This window comes from Podarcis raffonei, chromosome 1 (assembly GCF_027172205.1).
Source record: "Podarcis raffonei isolate rPodRaf1 chromosome 1, rPodRaf1.pri, whole genome shotgun sequence".
NCBI lineage: Eukaryota > Metazoa > Chordata > Lepidosauria > Squamata > Lacertidae > Podarcis > Podarcis raffonei.
This window is the reverse complement of record NC_070602.1, coordinates 71,181,292-71,196,161: the sequence shown is the minus strand read 5'-3', so window position 1 is coordinate 71,196,161 and position 14,870 is coordinate 71,181,292. Positions and strand designations below refer to the sequence as shown.

Here is a 14,870-nt window from a genome sequence, read left to right as displayed (position 1 = left end):
TTTGCCTTTGCTGTTTGCTTTGGATTTAATTTGTGGGCTTAAGTGCAAAAGAGAAAATGATACAGTAAGAATGGGAGCCATGGGAGAGAGGCAAAAGAGCAACACTTCTAGAGTTCACTTTAAAAATGATATTTTTTATAAAGAGGAAGTGATGCTTCATTATATATAGTAGCAGCAGAACACTGTAAGTTATAAAAGCTGTGATGTAAAAGGGAATGTTATCAGCAGATGGACAGATAGTAATGAGAGCTGATGACCAATGCCCAGAGGTGACTGAGATGGAGAACTGACGTGTAGCAAGGGCTAGGGTGTTTTTCATAAAATCATAGAATCTTAGAGTTGGAAGGGACCCCAAGGGTTATCTAGTCCAACCCCTGCAATGCAGGGATCTCAGCTAAAGCATCCATGACCTCTGTTTAAAGACATCCAAGGAAGGAGAGTCCACCACCTCTCATAGGAGTCTGTTCCACTGCTGAATAGCTCTTACTGGCAGAAAGTTTTTCCGAATGTTTAGTTGGAATCTCCTTTCTTGCAACTTGAAGCCATTGGTTCAAGTCCTACCCTCCAGAGCAGGAGAAAACAAGCATGCTCCTTCCTCCATGTGACAGCCCTTAAGATATTTGAAGATTGCTATCATATCTCCTCTCAGTCTCCTCTTTTCCAGGCTAAACATACCCAGCTCCTTCAAGCACTCCTCATAAGGCTTAGTTTCCAGACCCTTGATCATCTTGGTTGTCAACATCCTTCTTAAACTGTGGTGCCCAGAACTGAACACAGTATTCCAAGTGTGGACTGACCAAGGCAGAATAGAGTGGTACTATTAGTTCCTTTGATCTGGACACTATACATCTGTCGATGCAGCCTAGAGTAGCATTAGCTTTTTTGCTGCTGCTTCACACTGTTGAGCTTGTGGTCCACTAACACTCCTAGATCCTTTTCACATGTACTGCCAGTAAGCCAAGTGTCTCCCTTCCTATATTTGTGGAGGAGGAGGAGGAGGAGAATAAGCTCAAATATATGAAAAAATGTGCCCTGTTTGAAATCCAAACAGGACAGGGGACCTTTTTCTCCCCAAAAAAGGATGAGCATGTTTTTCTAGGGATGGGTGGCAACCCTACATAGGCTCCTTACTTGAACAACAGTAAAATATTGAGTACAGGTATGATGATGATGATTTATGTGTACATGGAACACATGGGACAAGAGTAATGTGCAAAATATGTCTCCCATATTCTGATGCATTAAACTGAATTAGGGGGTATTTGGATGTGGTAGTAACCAATTTTCCCCATTTCCTTTTTTAGGGACATGTGGAGTGCCACTTACTCACATACCTACAAAATCTAAGAAAAACCCCACACATTGGCCTTATATGGGAGTATATTTTAAAGATCCTATTCGGGTGCATCTAAATCTATTAGAATTTTTCTGTTGATTTAGGGATTAGATGCATGCTTCTGTGCTATGATATTCCTTATCACAGCTAAGCATTAAGATACAGCTCTATTGAAATAGCAGGGGGTTGGCCTTCAGTTTTGTTGAGTTCAGTGCCTTTACATCACTTTAAGGCTAGTTGGTGTTTGACAGTCGATGGGGGGGTCAAGCCCTTTTTAAAGAAATATGTTCTGTATCTTTAATCTCTAGATAAATAAAATTGTACCGCTCAGGTTGCATGCTTGAATTACAGAAGTCTTACACCATGCAGCAAATATAAAGAACTGCCTAGAAACTGGAGGCTTTCTATACATTCAACTGAAGCTAGAAGTATAGTCAATTATTTGGCAATACATCATAAAAGAGATGCTCATGTCTGTCAGTACTCTAACTCATCAGCACGAAAGGCTTTTTTATTTAAAAAAACACCCTCTTTTTATTAGAACTCTGAAACAAAACAAAGACGAAAAAAGCAAAAATGACATCAATTAGATGTCAACGTGACATCAAAAGGCATAATATATCATAAAAATAAAGTATGATCTAGTGATTCAATGCTTCACTGCCATATTGTATGTGCAGAGAAATAAAGGCGAGGCAAACAGCTACACATTTTCACCAAGACACATATAGTAAAAGCAGTTTGAGAACGCAAAGGCACAGAGAACAAGATTAGAAAATGTATTATAAGAGACAGAGACTGGTGTTTGTGGGTGTATAGTGACACTGAGCAGATTTCATGATGGGAATGGTACATTTGGAGGAAGTTGGTGTTTTGCTCACTATTATTTTACATGCTGGTAAAAGTTTTGAATGTCTTTCCCCCTGTTTCAATAAGTGCTTATGTCCAGATGAGTTGGACTTGCCATGTTATGATCTGAAATCCCATGCCTCATCAGAAGAATAAGTTGCAAGACACCAAACACCTGTGGCTCTTTTGCTGGTTGTCACAGAATATGATGCATTTGTTTCAAGTATCTATATTCTTTGTACTCTTTTAAATTTGTGGTGCTTTTATAGGTTTGTTCTATTACCGTAATGCATGACAAAAATTAGGGATGCTCAGGAACTTTGTTTGGTCTGCATTTTCAAGCAAATCAACCTCATTTGAACTAATACATGGATCAGAATGCAGTTATCCTTTGGTTTCCACACTACCCTGAATTTTGTGATGCAGCTTTCAACTAAAACAAGTACCAAAATGTATATTCAATATATACAATAATTCATGTTTGTGCCTTCATATGCATATATTTTTTGAAAAATATGTGCAGAAATAACATGAAGGTTCAAATATGGTTTTTAAAATTACACACAAAGCTTTCAGATTTATATAGAAATGGGGCAAAACAGATTTATGAATGAATCCTTGCAAAAGTGATGCAAGTCACCCCTAATTTAAATGCAATACATTTTTGTATGCTCATAAGTTAGCAAGAGGAGCATGTGGTGAATAGAAAGGTGCCCTCTCTCTATAAAGATCTGTATCAATTGTTTATAACTATAACTCACTCAGTAGTTGTCTTGCTAGGGAAAGTACATGTGGTATCAAGCTATCCCTGCAACAATCCCATGCTGGTCCTTTTAAAAATTGTTCACCTTGCTAAATAATGGAAACAAGGAGTGGAAAAGTAGAAACACGGAGAGGAAAAGTATTAGGCAAAGTTTAGTTTTACATTTCCACACTCAAAGCCACTTCGTTTTGAAGATAAAACATAAGCCAGATATTTTAAAAGAAATATCGCTGCTAGGACTTAAAAGCTGCTAGAAATAAATTGACACATGTCTGCAGCTAATTACAAAAAAACAAACACTGACTCTTTCCAAGCCTGTTTATATAAATTGCAAAATACCCAACAAAGCCTCTTTGTGTGTCCATTAAAAACAGTGAGAATCCATTTAGTCTCTAAAATAATAATCTGAGAATTCCATTCATTATTATACTTGAGGGTGCTTTATGATGGAAGGATGAGTGGGAGTTCATGTGGATGGGAGCAGAAAAAGAGCCCAGAAGGATATCGAGCACACTTTTCAGATGGTGTTCATTTTCAGTGGTGTGATAAGCATGAATCACCTAGCTGAAATTTCTCCTGTAAGACTTGGATGTGTTTTACAGTTGACATCTGGATAGCCATATAGGGGGGTGCAATGTGGAGAATATCTCATATGTTGCATTGCATTGCTTAACTCCCAACTTTGTCTTTGCATAAGGCATTGAGAATTTCTAGTTCTGGCAGTATCTGTATAGAGAATTCAACTGCTTGTATACTATCTCTCTTTTTCCTAGTCTCCCACTCTTTGATTTATTGGTATACTAGAATTCTGTTGTAGAATTTTTGTTGGTCTGATGTTCTTACAGTGGTAACTTGGGTTATGAACTTAATTTGTTCTGGAGGTCCATTCTTAACCCAAAACCATTCTTAACCTGAGGTGCGCTTTTGCTAATGGGGCCTCCTGCTGCCGCTGGGCCGCTGGCGCACAATTTCTGTTCTCATCCTGGGGCAAAGTTCGTAACTCGAGGTACTACTTCCGGGTTAGCAGAGTTTGTAACCCGAAGCATTTGTAACCCGAGGTACCACTGTATAACCATCCAGGGGGCACCTGCACACTTTCTGCAATCTTTATTAAACCTTTTAGTGTTCCTTAGAAAAAAAAATATTCCACCTCCTTCTGTTTTGCCCCCTCCCCGACTTCCTTTCATCTCCCATCACCAATGAGGCAAAGTAGCAACCATCCAGCATGCCGCTGTTGCTTTTTACAGGGACAAAATCCAGTGGTAAGCCTATCGTGGTAAGGTTATGATTTGAATTGATTTGATTTGATTGGTCTGGGGTGTGTGTTCAAATGACACCACACAAGTTGAAGATATGTGTGAGCAGGGTTGTAGAACTGTGGAGCTTGGGCCCATTCCTGCTATGATCAGGGACTGTGCTCATATGTGTTCACTGAATGTTAGGAGGGCTCTGCACATATACTGACTCCTGCCATACAATGGGGCACCCTGCCCTAGATCCCCAAAGGACACCTATCTCATGCATTGCAAATCACTGGCCTTAGGTAATATGAAAGGTGCTCCAATTAATGCTCACAATCCTGATGTGGCCCCACTGAGTGGGGCTGATTGCTAGGCAGGACTAAATAGGAGAATGGAACATAATGATGAACTTAATTTTAAAATTTCCTTACAATATGTTTCATCTGTTAGAAAGTATATGCAAGAATATGTATCAAAAGAAATGCATGGGGATTGATTTCTCCCTGTTCAGACATTATGGTACTCCTGTGGTCATACCATTCACCAGCTCCTGTATCATGTACTATCACATTAGTCTCAAGATTAGGCATGGCCAAATAGTAGTGTTTACATTACAAGCTTCTGCTGCTGCTGATTCTCTTGTGTCAAGGTGCCAGGTTGATAATAATGGAGTCTGATGTCACAGCAGCAGCAATGTGTATCTTGTTATGACTGTTGTCTTCAGAGAATTTCTGTAAACTTATCTGTCATATATTTATAGAAAGTCTCTGTAACCAGCATTATTTGTGTGTGAGTATGTTAGACAGCAACAATTGTTCTATACAGTATCGTCCTGTCTTTTCCTTTGCTTCCTCACAAGCCCATATGCAATGTAAATAACCTCTTGGGTGGGGGGAGGAAGAACCTGCCTGTGTGTGATATTCCGTGCCCTAAATACTGAGAACTGTCTTTATTAATACACTTTAATGGCAGACAAGGGCATGATTCACTGTCTTGTCATGTCATACCGAAAGTTGGCAGTAGTATTAACAAATTGTGGTACTGTGTCACGGTTACCTTTTGACAGCTTAATTAGTCTCATTTGAAGGTTTCCGTAGATTTTTAGAGCAATGTGCAAAAGACAGAGCTAAGTTAGTAAGAAAAAGGTGGAATTCACTGTAGCTTCAATAACCTTTTTGACCCATGTTTATAAAATAAATTCTTTTCAGTATGCTTCACAAGTGTATACATTACACACAGGATCTTGTAATAAGAGAGAACTTGTTGCAAATGCTGTGACCTTCAGTAAACTGCAGAAAGATGATTCTTCTAATCAAAGGCAAAAGCCATGATCTTCTCTGTTGTAACTGACTGTTGACACAAGAAAGGCCAGAGAGATTGACATCAATCTCTATAGAAACCATTAACTGAAGCTGAATAAATCTTCCGCATTGAATCCATATGCATGCTTGCTTTTATTATTCTTGACCTATTGGCACACTTCTGTATTTTGCGGGCTTTGTTTTAAAGGGCTGTTTAAAGCACAGATGTTATTATGTGATTTCATCAGTGAAATAAATAGTTTTGGTTGTCTAAATAAAGAAATTGGTAATCTTCTCTCTCTTTTTGCATCTACCAAGCATTATTTGCTTAGGAGTGGCTTGGTTTGGCTCCAGATTAGCACACAATGAAGACTGTTACTTTAGCTGGATGTAACAAAACCAAGGAGTTTTTGTTCATGTTTTCCAAATGATGTGCAAGTAATGTGTCATTTGACTCTAACTGGGCTTTCACTGGTTTGTGGTCTCTTTCTACTATTTAGAGCATTAGCAATTACTGAGACAGTTGAATTTCCCTCCCTTCTGCATGTTTTTTAGATTCCCCACTGATTCCTGAAACTTGCACCAGTCATAACCACAAAACAATTGCCAGCCCTGTAGAAAGAGTAGGCACTGTTAATCTATAGCTACAATGTGTCAAACACCATTTCCTTAATTTGGCCCTACAGAAATCTTATTACTTGTTCCGAAGTATAAGGAAACAAAAATGCTTTTCATTTCATTCTGAACGGTACATTTTCCAGTTTGAGTGACTAAAACTGGCGAGGATGCCTATTTTTGGAAAGAGGAATAAAGATACTTTGGAGAAAGTAGTGCACTGTGTGCTGACATTCCAGATGTCCAAACTATAGTAGTACCAGACCAAGTCCCCCCCCCCAGCCCGTGTGTGTGTGCGTGTGTGGAGCCTTTCATGCCAATGATGATCTCATGAGGTCCAGCCTAGAGAAATAAAGACATTGTTGAAGAACTGTGCTTGAGAATGGGCTCCTTCCTTTCATATTTCTATTCAGTGACCCCCAGTGTTCTGCTCTTTCCTGTCTCGGACAAAATTAGCTCTTTTATAATTAACAATTGTTTAGCTTTTTGGCTTGTCTTTTAGACTTTATTCTTAGAGCTTCTTTTCACCCATCTCCTTATTGTATCCTCTCAAACAGAAAAACTTGTGATATTTTCTCGTTGGCATTCCTGTCCTTCCCTTGCTGGCTTTTTTAATGTGGACTGTGGGAGATTTTACACTTGATTTGTTGAATCTGAACTCTGCTGTAAACTCTCACCACACAGAAGAACCTATCTTTATAAATGACAGAATGGACCTGGCCTGAATGGTGCTTTGTTTACTGTTTTCCTAAAAGGGGCCCCTCTATATTTCATCTGTCAAAGTTGCTTTTCTTTCTTTCAACAATGCTTGATTGTTTTCACAAAAATTCAGGTTCCATAGACAGGAGAATTCTGTATTATATTTTCCTGCCAAATTCCGATCTCTGTTTTCCTTCCCCTGTGCTCACAAAGGGCTCATAACTTACTGTCAACTGTGAGGCAAACCACAAAGCTCCACTGTTGCTCAGCAAATAGGCTCTATTGGATGATGGCTTGACTGGCTGTAAAGTTTGCTTAACTGTAGCAGCAGTGGCAGAAGGCATGTGGGGTACTCTGTGTCTCCCAACAGGCCCCCAATTCCTTTATGTCTTCCACTTGCTTTTATGTCTTTATCAACTTTAATCGCTGAAGAGAGTTGTCAGTCCTTTGTGCCACGAACTGGATGCTGCTGCTGCTGCTGCTGCTGCTGCTGCTGCTGCGCTCCTTATGGATAGCTGGGGTACCCTGAGAGTTGGATGAGGTTAATTCAAAGTGATTTCCTGACACTTGACAGTGGTTCTTTGTGATCTGGGAAGGTGTCTGAGGTGTTGTCAGAGGTGTTATGCCATCAAGTTCTGAAGTGCTGGCTGAGGTGGTAGGAGACAGCAAGACAGAGAAGTGGAAGAACAACCATCCTGTGTGAGTGTTATATGTGTGTGTCTATTATTAGTGGCTGTTATTTTGTCCATCACTCTCTGAGTGCTGCTTAAACTGACTCAGGACTGTCAACTCAACTTAAACATTTTAGAAATGACAATAACCTTTCTTTGTATGTTCTATTTTGTTTTGAGAAGACAGTGTATTTAGAGTCTTTCCTTTAATTTTGGAGTTTTGTGAGGTATGGCAACTCTCCCTAAAGCATTCAATTTTTAACTCTTTAGAGCACTTGCAAATATTTTACTGGGAAAACTATTGTATTAAATGAATCACAACAAAAAGTGAAAAGAAATATTCTGAAATATTAAGGAATTAAGCTTATTTGAGCTTCATTAAAAGGCAAAAATATAACAATTTTCTTTTTGTGATATTTTGCCTTTTAATGAAGTGTGTTCTGTTACTTGATAGTAAGTATGGCAACATAAATTTTTCAGTTAGTACATTTTGAATATTTACCAGCAAGCTCTTAATATTATTTATATAAAGACTCAGAGAAGACTGTTCTGCAGCCTGGAATTTCATACTGAACAGATTAAATGAAATGAAATATAAAGTATCATTTTCCCCCCAAATGGAGTTAAAAGAGTTATTTCAAAACTGAAATCTTATATTTTGCTGTTAGGCTTCCTGTTATATACAATCTTGATAGCTTATTGTAATCAATAAAAAAAATCCTTGCAGTTGTCATTGTAAATGCTATTATCACTTTTGATTTTTTAAAAAAGTATTTAGTCAGTGCAATTTATTTTTACAAGCAACCCTTCATTCATAGGTTTGTTTTGTAAACATACATTTCATATGCTATGCTGCACTCCTGCCGTCAGCTACCTAGGAGTAAGCCCATTGAATTCAGTTGGACTTGCTTCTGAGTAGGTATGGTTAGGATTGCAGCCTTACTTGAGCTAAGGGTAGCAGCTATGTTTAACTGATGTTGGTCATGATCTGCATGGGCAGTCAGGCACATTTTGCAGGAATTTGCTGCTTCAGTGCCAACAAATATTCTTCAGCATCACCTTCTGTTTTTGGTGTGATTGAACTTGTAGTGGAATGAAGCAATTTGATAATGATTAAAAGGAAGAGGTATGTGGAATTTATAAAATTTGCTTCCTTAAAGAAAAGTACCAAAATGGAAATATATTGTTCAGTTACAGAGGCTATAGCCCTGTGCACACTGGGAGTCAGCCGTACTGAACTAAATTAGACTTATTTCTGAGTAGACATGCTTCAGATCACACTGACATTGTGTCTTAACTTGTAAATTATAGTTTTGCAAGTGTGGTCTTTTCCCCCTGGAGCAGTTGCTAGAACAGGGGACGAAGCCATATATGAAATAGACTAGGGGTGCTATTTCATAGGCAAAAAAGTGGTAATTGGCTATTTTTATATGCTCATTCATTAAAAAGATGCTGATTTAAATATTGTCAATGAATGAGGAAAGATGAAAGAGGAAAACCCAACCAAAACCCACAAAGAAACTCCAGTAAACCACCAACCTAAGAAACCTGCTCAACTCTATTGCTCATCCTGATTGCAATTGTTTCCCTTCTCTAAAACAAGGGAGATAAGTAGCCAGTAATAGTTGCATTGAAAAATTTTATTCCTATATGTCTGGAAATTACTCTAAGACCAGTACAGAAAATAACAAAAATTAATAGGAATAAAAAACTATATTGATTTGACTTCTACGTCAGACTTGGCCCTTTGTTGGGGTAAACGCATAATGATACATATGTTGAATGCAAAAGCTGAATCTATATGAATCCTACCTGCTGACGCACTCTCTTCTTCCCAAATCTTGCTACAAGTCAATACTTTTGGTGATCCTACCAGTATGAGCAGAAGCTTTGGTGATTACCCTGCCCCCCCATTCCACAAGTAGAATACAGAAGTTGTAATATACATACAGATTGGAGGGTTAATATGGGAGGAAGATATATGGCATAATATAATATAATATAATATAATATAATATAATATAATATAATATAATATAATATAATAATATTGTAATGTAAAACTTTAGAGGGCTGTGCAGGTGGCTTATGTTCATGTTGCTTTCTAATCAAGCCAATTATATATAAATTTGCAATTCAAGCCCTACCAGAAAGCCAGATGAAATGCCTTAGAAAGCAGAATAAGTTCCACTCCACTAGGGTAGCAGGAGATCCATCCGGGGGTGACACACTGCCAGAAGTAGACCGGTGTCTAGGTAGGAAGTATCAGCTGTGTAGATGTCCCAGAGAAAACCAGGTTTGTGGGAGCAGGTGTGGCTCTGCCAGTTGCAAAGCCCCCTCAATTCCCAACATGTCCATGGAATTGAGAGTACCCCAGGGCTGGCATAGTCAATTCCCTTTCATTGCAGTCAGTGTGAGGGATAAAGCTGTCTCCCCCCACCCCCATTTCCTGCTTTGACCATAGTGAAACATCAGTTCAGTGAATCTGGTAGTTGCTTTGCCTATACGACAGGATTGCTCTGCCAAATGGCTAACTAAAATAACCCAGCTCTCATCACTGATTGCTAAATATGTTTGATATAGCTTTTGGAAAATGTCCCAAGCTCAGGCTGGGTAACTGGAGAGCACCCACCATGAATACTTCTCTGTGTGTCTCCCTTATCCACATTGGGCATTCACAGGGCACTGTCATAAATTTCCCCTGATATTTATTTATTTATTATTTTATTTATGTCTCTGATGGATTCTAGCGACACTCCAAATATCAGTAATGGACCAAAGTGTGCTTTTTGAGCCATTTGTTCATTTATAAAATTTATATTTTATCCTTCAGTGGTTGATCAGAATTTATAGGGTAGTTTCAAAAGAGTAAAAAAAAGAACAACAAATATTACAAAAGAAATAAAATAGGGCAATCAGAATAAAAAAGTGTTTTTTAGACAAGAAGAATTATAATGCCTTACTTGCCTCCCACAACAAGTTGTAGACCTCTTTCTCTGTCTCTCTGTCTCTCTCCATCCCTCTGAATGGAGGAGTTGTCATTTTAGAAAAATTAAGTAGGTGCTTAATAGTGTGCTAAATCAAGTACAGCAGGATGATGTGGGAGCCATAGAGCCTGCTTTCTAATTCTAAAAATAGGGGGCATGTGACCACTTCAAATTTACCAGTTGATTAGATTTGGCATGCTCAGAGGGGAGGAAATTTTACCATATGGATGTCCCAAGTGAGAATATGCGTATTGCTCTGACTACTTGAGTTCATAACTATGTAATGTAACTAACCTAGGTTTAATTCTGCCTACTGTGGACCAATACTGTTTATAGGGTTTCAGGATTTGTATACAACGTTGTATGAAGGGAAGGTAGCCGTTCACACAACAGATCTTTCCTTTCCCCCCCTGTGCCCCTCCCCCCATAAAAAACTTATCCAAAGGACTGGGGAACCTACCAAACATTTTAGCATATGTTTTAGTGGGCTGCAGTAGTGAAAAGAGTCCTCCATCTGATTTGGAGTGATTTCAGAATGGCCCTTGATCCTCTGGAGAGGCTTTTTGAGGGGTACTGGGGGAAGCAGGTGGAAGGGGGAAATCCATTGTGTGGTCTTGGCTTTCACTCATGCAACATTGGATACAACCCACAGATTTTAAGTTACTTGGTTCTGTAAATCACCAAAGTTTCATAGTATCCGCAGTTATCCTTCAGTAGACTCTTTGTCTTATGCTGCCTCAAGTCAGTGGTTTTCAAACTTTCTGACGTCAGGGAACGCTTTTCATATTGACTTTGGTGTCTCTCTACTGATGGAAGGAACCTTTGATCCAGCAGGACCTTCTATGAGGAGAACAGGGACTGAGATGACCTACAGTGATTTCCCCACTCCTCCCCATAGAATTCTCCTCCATTATTCTGAAGGCTCCACTAGCCCTTCTGAAGCAGATGTGGGAGGACTTCAGAGAGAGGGAACTGATGAAGATCACATCAATTCCTGTTCTGCAAATGGAAGGTTCTGAAGAGCCTTCTGTCAGCTGACAGATACCAACCGGATACAGCCCATGGTTGCTCCATTAACCATTGCACCGAGTCATGTGGTCATGATGATTTAGGTAGCAAAATTTCAAAAGGAGGCAGTAAAGCCCAATGCTTTTTCACTGCAGACATCTCTTGCAAATGGATAGATGGCTCATAAACCATAAGAATTTGACTGCCAAAGTAATCAACATACAATGAATATTATATGTTGTTTACTTTCCTATAATAAATTATTCATGGTAAACACAAGTGGAAAAACTATTACAACAGAGAGCCCTAAGTGAAAAATTGACAACACTGGGGAAACTACAGTTCTTTCCTTTCAAATACAGATCATATGTTGAATCCTAAAGACATAGGAAAAATCAGGTCAGAGATGAAAACCGCAATAAAGAACAATTTTATTTTCAGCTCTTATGTACCACATCAGGCACAATGAGGAAACATTTCAGTTGTGTTCTGTTGTATAAGGAAGAACCAACTTTAAAATACTAACATGCAGAGCTTGTTAATTTGAATTAACAGAAAATTGGATTAACAAGTGTTAAGCATGTATTTTGAACAGTCCTGTCTTCAAAAGTGTTACTGGTGAAAATTATTTTAAAGCTACATTCTCTGTGCTCTTGTGAAATATCTTGCTTTTAATGTAATGAATGAGTTTTTATACATGATGTTTGCTGCATGAATGTGCATTAAAATAGAAGTAGACAGTCGGACAGATTTTCACACATCTCTCCTTCAGGAGTATGATATGGACAAGGCAGTTCTTCCTGGCAGTGTGCCATTTTGAAATGATTCTTATGTTTCTAGCTTGTTCAGTCCTATACACTTGTCTGGTTTGCACAAGATGGTAAGCCAAATTATGGCTTACTGGGACCATGCAAACATGTGGGCTCCCAGACAGGAGCTCACACCCACTTAGCTGCACTCCCTGTTCAGTAAGAGAGGCAGCTCTCTCTTCTTCCTGCTCAGGAACATTTCATTGCCTGTTTTGTAGACTGAGTCAGTCCAGAGACCAATAGGCTGCGGTTATTATTTATTTTAATTCTTTAATATATATGTTGTTGTTTAGTCGTTTAGTTGTGTCCGACTCTTCGTGACCCCATGGACCAGAGCATGCCAGGCACTCCTGTCTTCCACTGCCTCCCGTAGTTTGGTCAAACTCATGCTGGTAGCTTCGAGAACACTGTCCAACCATCTCATCCTCTGTCGTCCCCTTCTCTTTGTGCCCTCCATCTTTCCCAACATCAGGGTCTTTTCCAGGGAGTCTTCTCTTCTCATGAGGTGGCCAAAGTATTGGAGCCTCAGCTTCACGATCTGTCCTTCCAGTGAGCACTCAGGGCTGATTTCCTTAAGAATGGATAGGTTTGATCTTCTTGCAGTCCATGGGACTCTCAAGAGTCTCCTCCAACACCATGATTCAAAAACATCAATTCTTCGGCGACCAGCCTTCTTTATGGTCCAGCTCTCACTTCCATACATCACTACTGATATATATATAATGTAATGGTCAAAACCCCCACAAAAGCTTGCTGGGATAGGGGAGTTTTTATCAGGTGTCAAAAGCTCACCTGAGTCAGCATCAGAAGAGAGGGTGTTCTGTAGACAGGGCCCCATTGCAAAGTAAGCTCTCTCCCAGGTTGTTGCATAAGATAAGAATGTCCCTTAAATGCAGGACAACCAGGTGGGCTGTACTTTCGGATCTTAGTACATGAGTAGGTTTGTATGTGAGGAGATGGTTCTTCAGATTTCTAGGTCCCAAGTTATTTGGGGTTTTATAAGGTCCCACCCACAGCATTATTTCATTCCTCATAGGAATCCATGTGCTTTCAATGTATGGTGCAGATGCAGCAGTCATCACTAGCACCTTAAATTTGGCTTGGTAGCCAAATTGCTAGCCAGCACAGTTCTCTCAGGATTGTATACTTTGCCACATGCAAGCAAGTCCTGACAGAGTGGCTGCAGCTATGTGCTTCACCACATAGGTGAAAACATACATTTGGCCTTAGCACCAATTGATATGTGTAACTATTCAGAAATTTAAAATATGGTGACAGTATTGGAGCAATGTCGGAATTGGCAGCTCACTCTATTTCTAGTCTGTGTCATTTTCACTTCTCTCCAATCACAGTTCCTCATGAATCAGAGGTTGTTAGGTGTGGTTTTTTTTAAAAAAAGAATCTGCAGGAAAACTTGCATATAAACACACAATTAAATATATATTTTATAAACCTATTTTCTCTCTATATGCATTTCTAAGTGTATGTTCTCCCAGAATGTGCATTCTTGAATGTATTTTGATAATTTTTTGAGCCCCAAACTGCAGCTGAATATTCAGGAGTTCCAAAAACTAGTAGATTATTAAGTTTGGATTCACATACTAATCAGAATTTGCAAAAATCAAATTTCCTAAGTATTGCTAAGCCACAGCAGCAATTTCTGGTAGAAGCTGGTCCATTAGGGCTAATAGGGTATTACCCCACCAACCTCAGTCTGTTCCCATCAATCTCTCACCTGTCTGCCTTATTACAACCAAATAGTGTTGCGCCTGTACAACTGATCAGGGAGGAGGATGGAGAAAAAAATAGAACTAGTTCACTCTGCCCATCATTGGGCAGGACCTCATCTACTGTCCATCTCCTTGCCTTCTGCCTTACAAGCCCCAATGAGCACCAGCCACCGCTGATCATTTCCATGTACTAATGTTCTGTTTAGTGGGAGATTAATTGTCAGGTTGTGTGTGTTGTTTATAACTGTGGGAAATGGGGGGGGGTATTTTTATATCAGCTTTAATGCTACTTGTGTATTTACTTATTGCCTCTATTTGCATGTCTTGAGGGCAGTTAGAAACATGCCATCTGTTTGTTGTTCTGAGAAGTATGTCATTTATTAATGGAAGTGAGATTGTGAGGAAACCCTCAAATTTCCTCTTCAACTAAGCAGTGCACATTTTACCGGTGGAAGTTCCTTGTTGTCTAAAAGAGATGCCATTTAATATACTGCATGTTTTATACAGGAGGTCAGTTTCTACTCAGGAAAGTTTTATATTTTATTCTTAACAGTAATTACATTTCACTAGTGAATCTGGTGCAGGGTCTGTAAAAGTCTTCAGTCTCTCTAGGGAAGAATGGTCCTGGATGTCTGTAAGATATCATGTTGTGTGGTTCAGTAAATGTGAGGCACAGAGCTATTTTTATTACTCACTGAAGGCTGTTTTAGCCCAAGTCACAAATTCCAACATGAAGGCGGGCACTGTTAACTTTGCCTGCCTAGCCTACTGTGTTTTGAAGTTGACTCATAGATATTTAGTGTACTGAGTTTTCCTTTATTTCAAGATACCACTGTATTGTTAAAGTGTATTTTGAAAACC

General features: G+C 39.2%; 1 protein-coding gene across 17 annotated transcripts in view; it reads left to right on the top strand.

Moving 5' to 3' along the window:
- SOX6 (SRY-box transcription factor 6) overlaps positions 1-14,870 on the top strand; it is a 448,703-nt gene that overhangs the window by 154,136 nt on the left and 279,697 nt on the right. For 3 of the 17 annotated variants that reach the window (XM_053392330.1, XM_053392321.1, XM_053392303.1), the window contains exon 1: positions 7,161-7,503. The exons of 12 other annotated variants lie outside the window; for them this stretch is intronic. In XM_053392330.1, coding sequence (XP_053248305.1) covers positions 7,427-7,503 — 77 coding nt within the window. In that variant the 5' untranslated portion in view covers positions 7,161-7,426. Of the gene's footprint in view, positions 1-7,159; positions 7,504-14,870 lie in introns of those variants that run through there. 2 more of the 17 variants (XM_053392340.1, XM_053392313.1) reach the window with 2 other exon arrangements.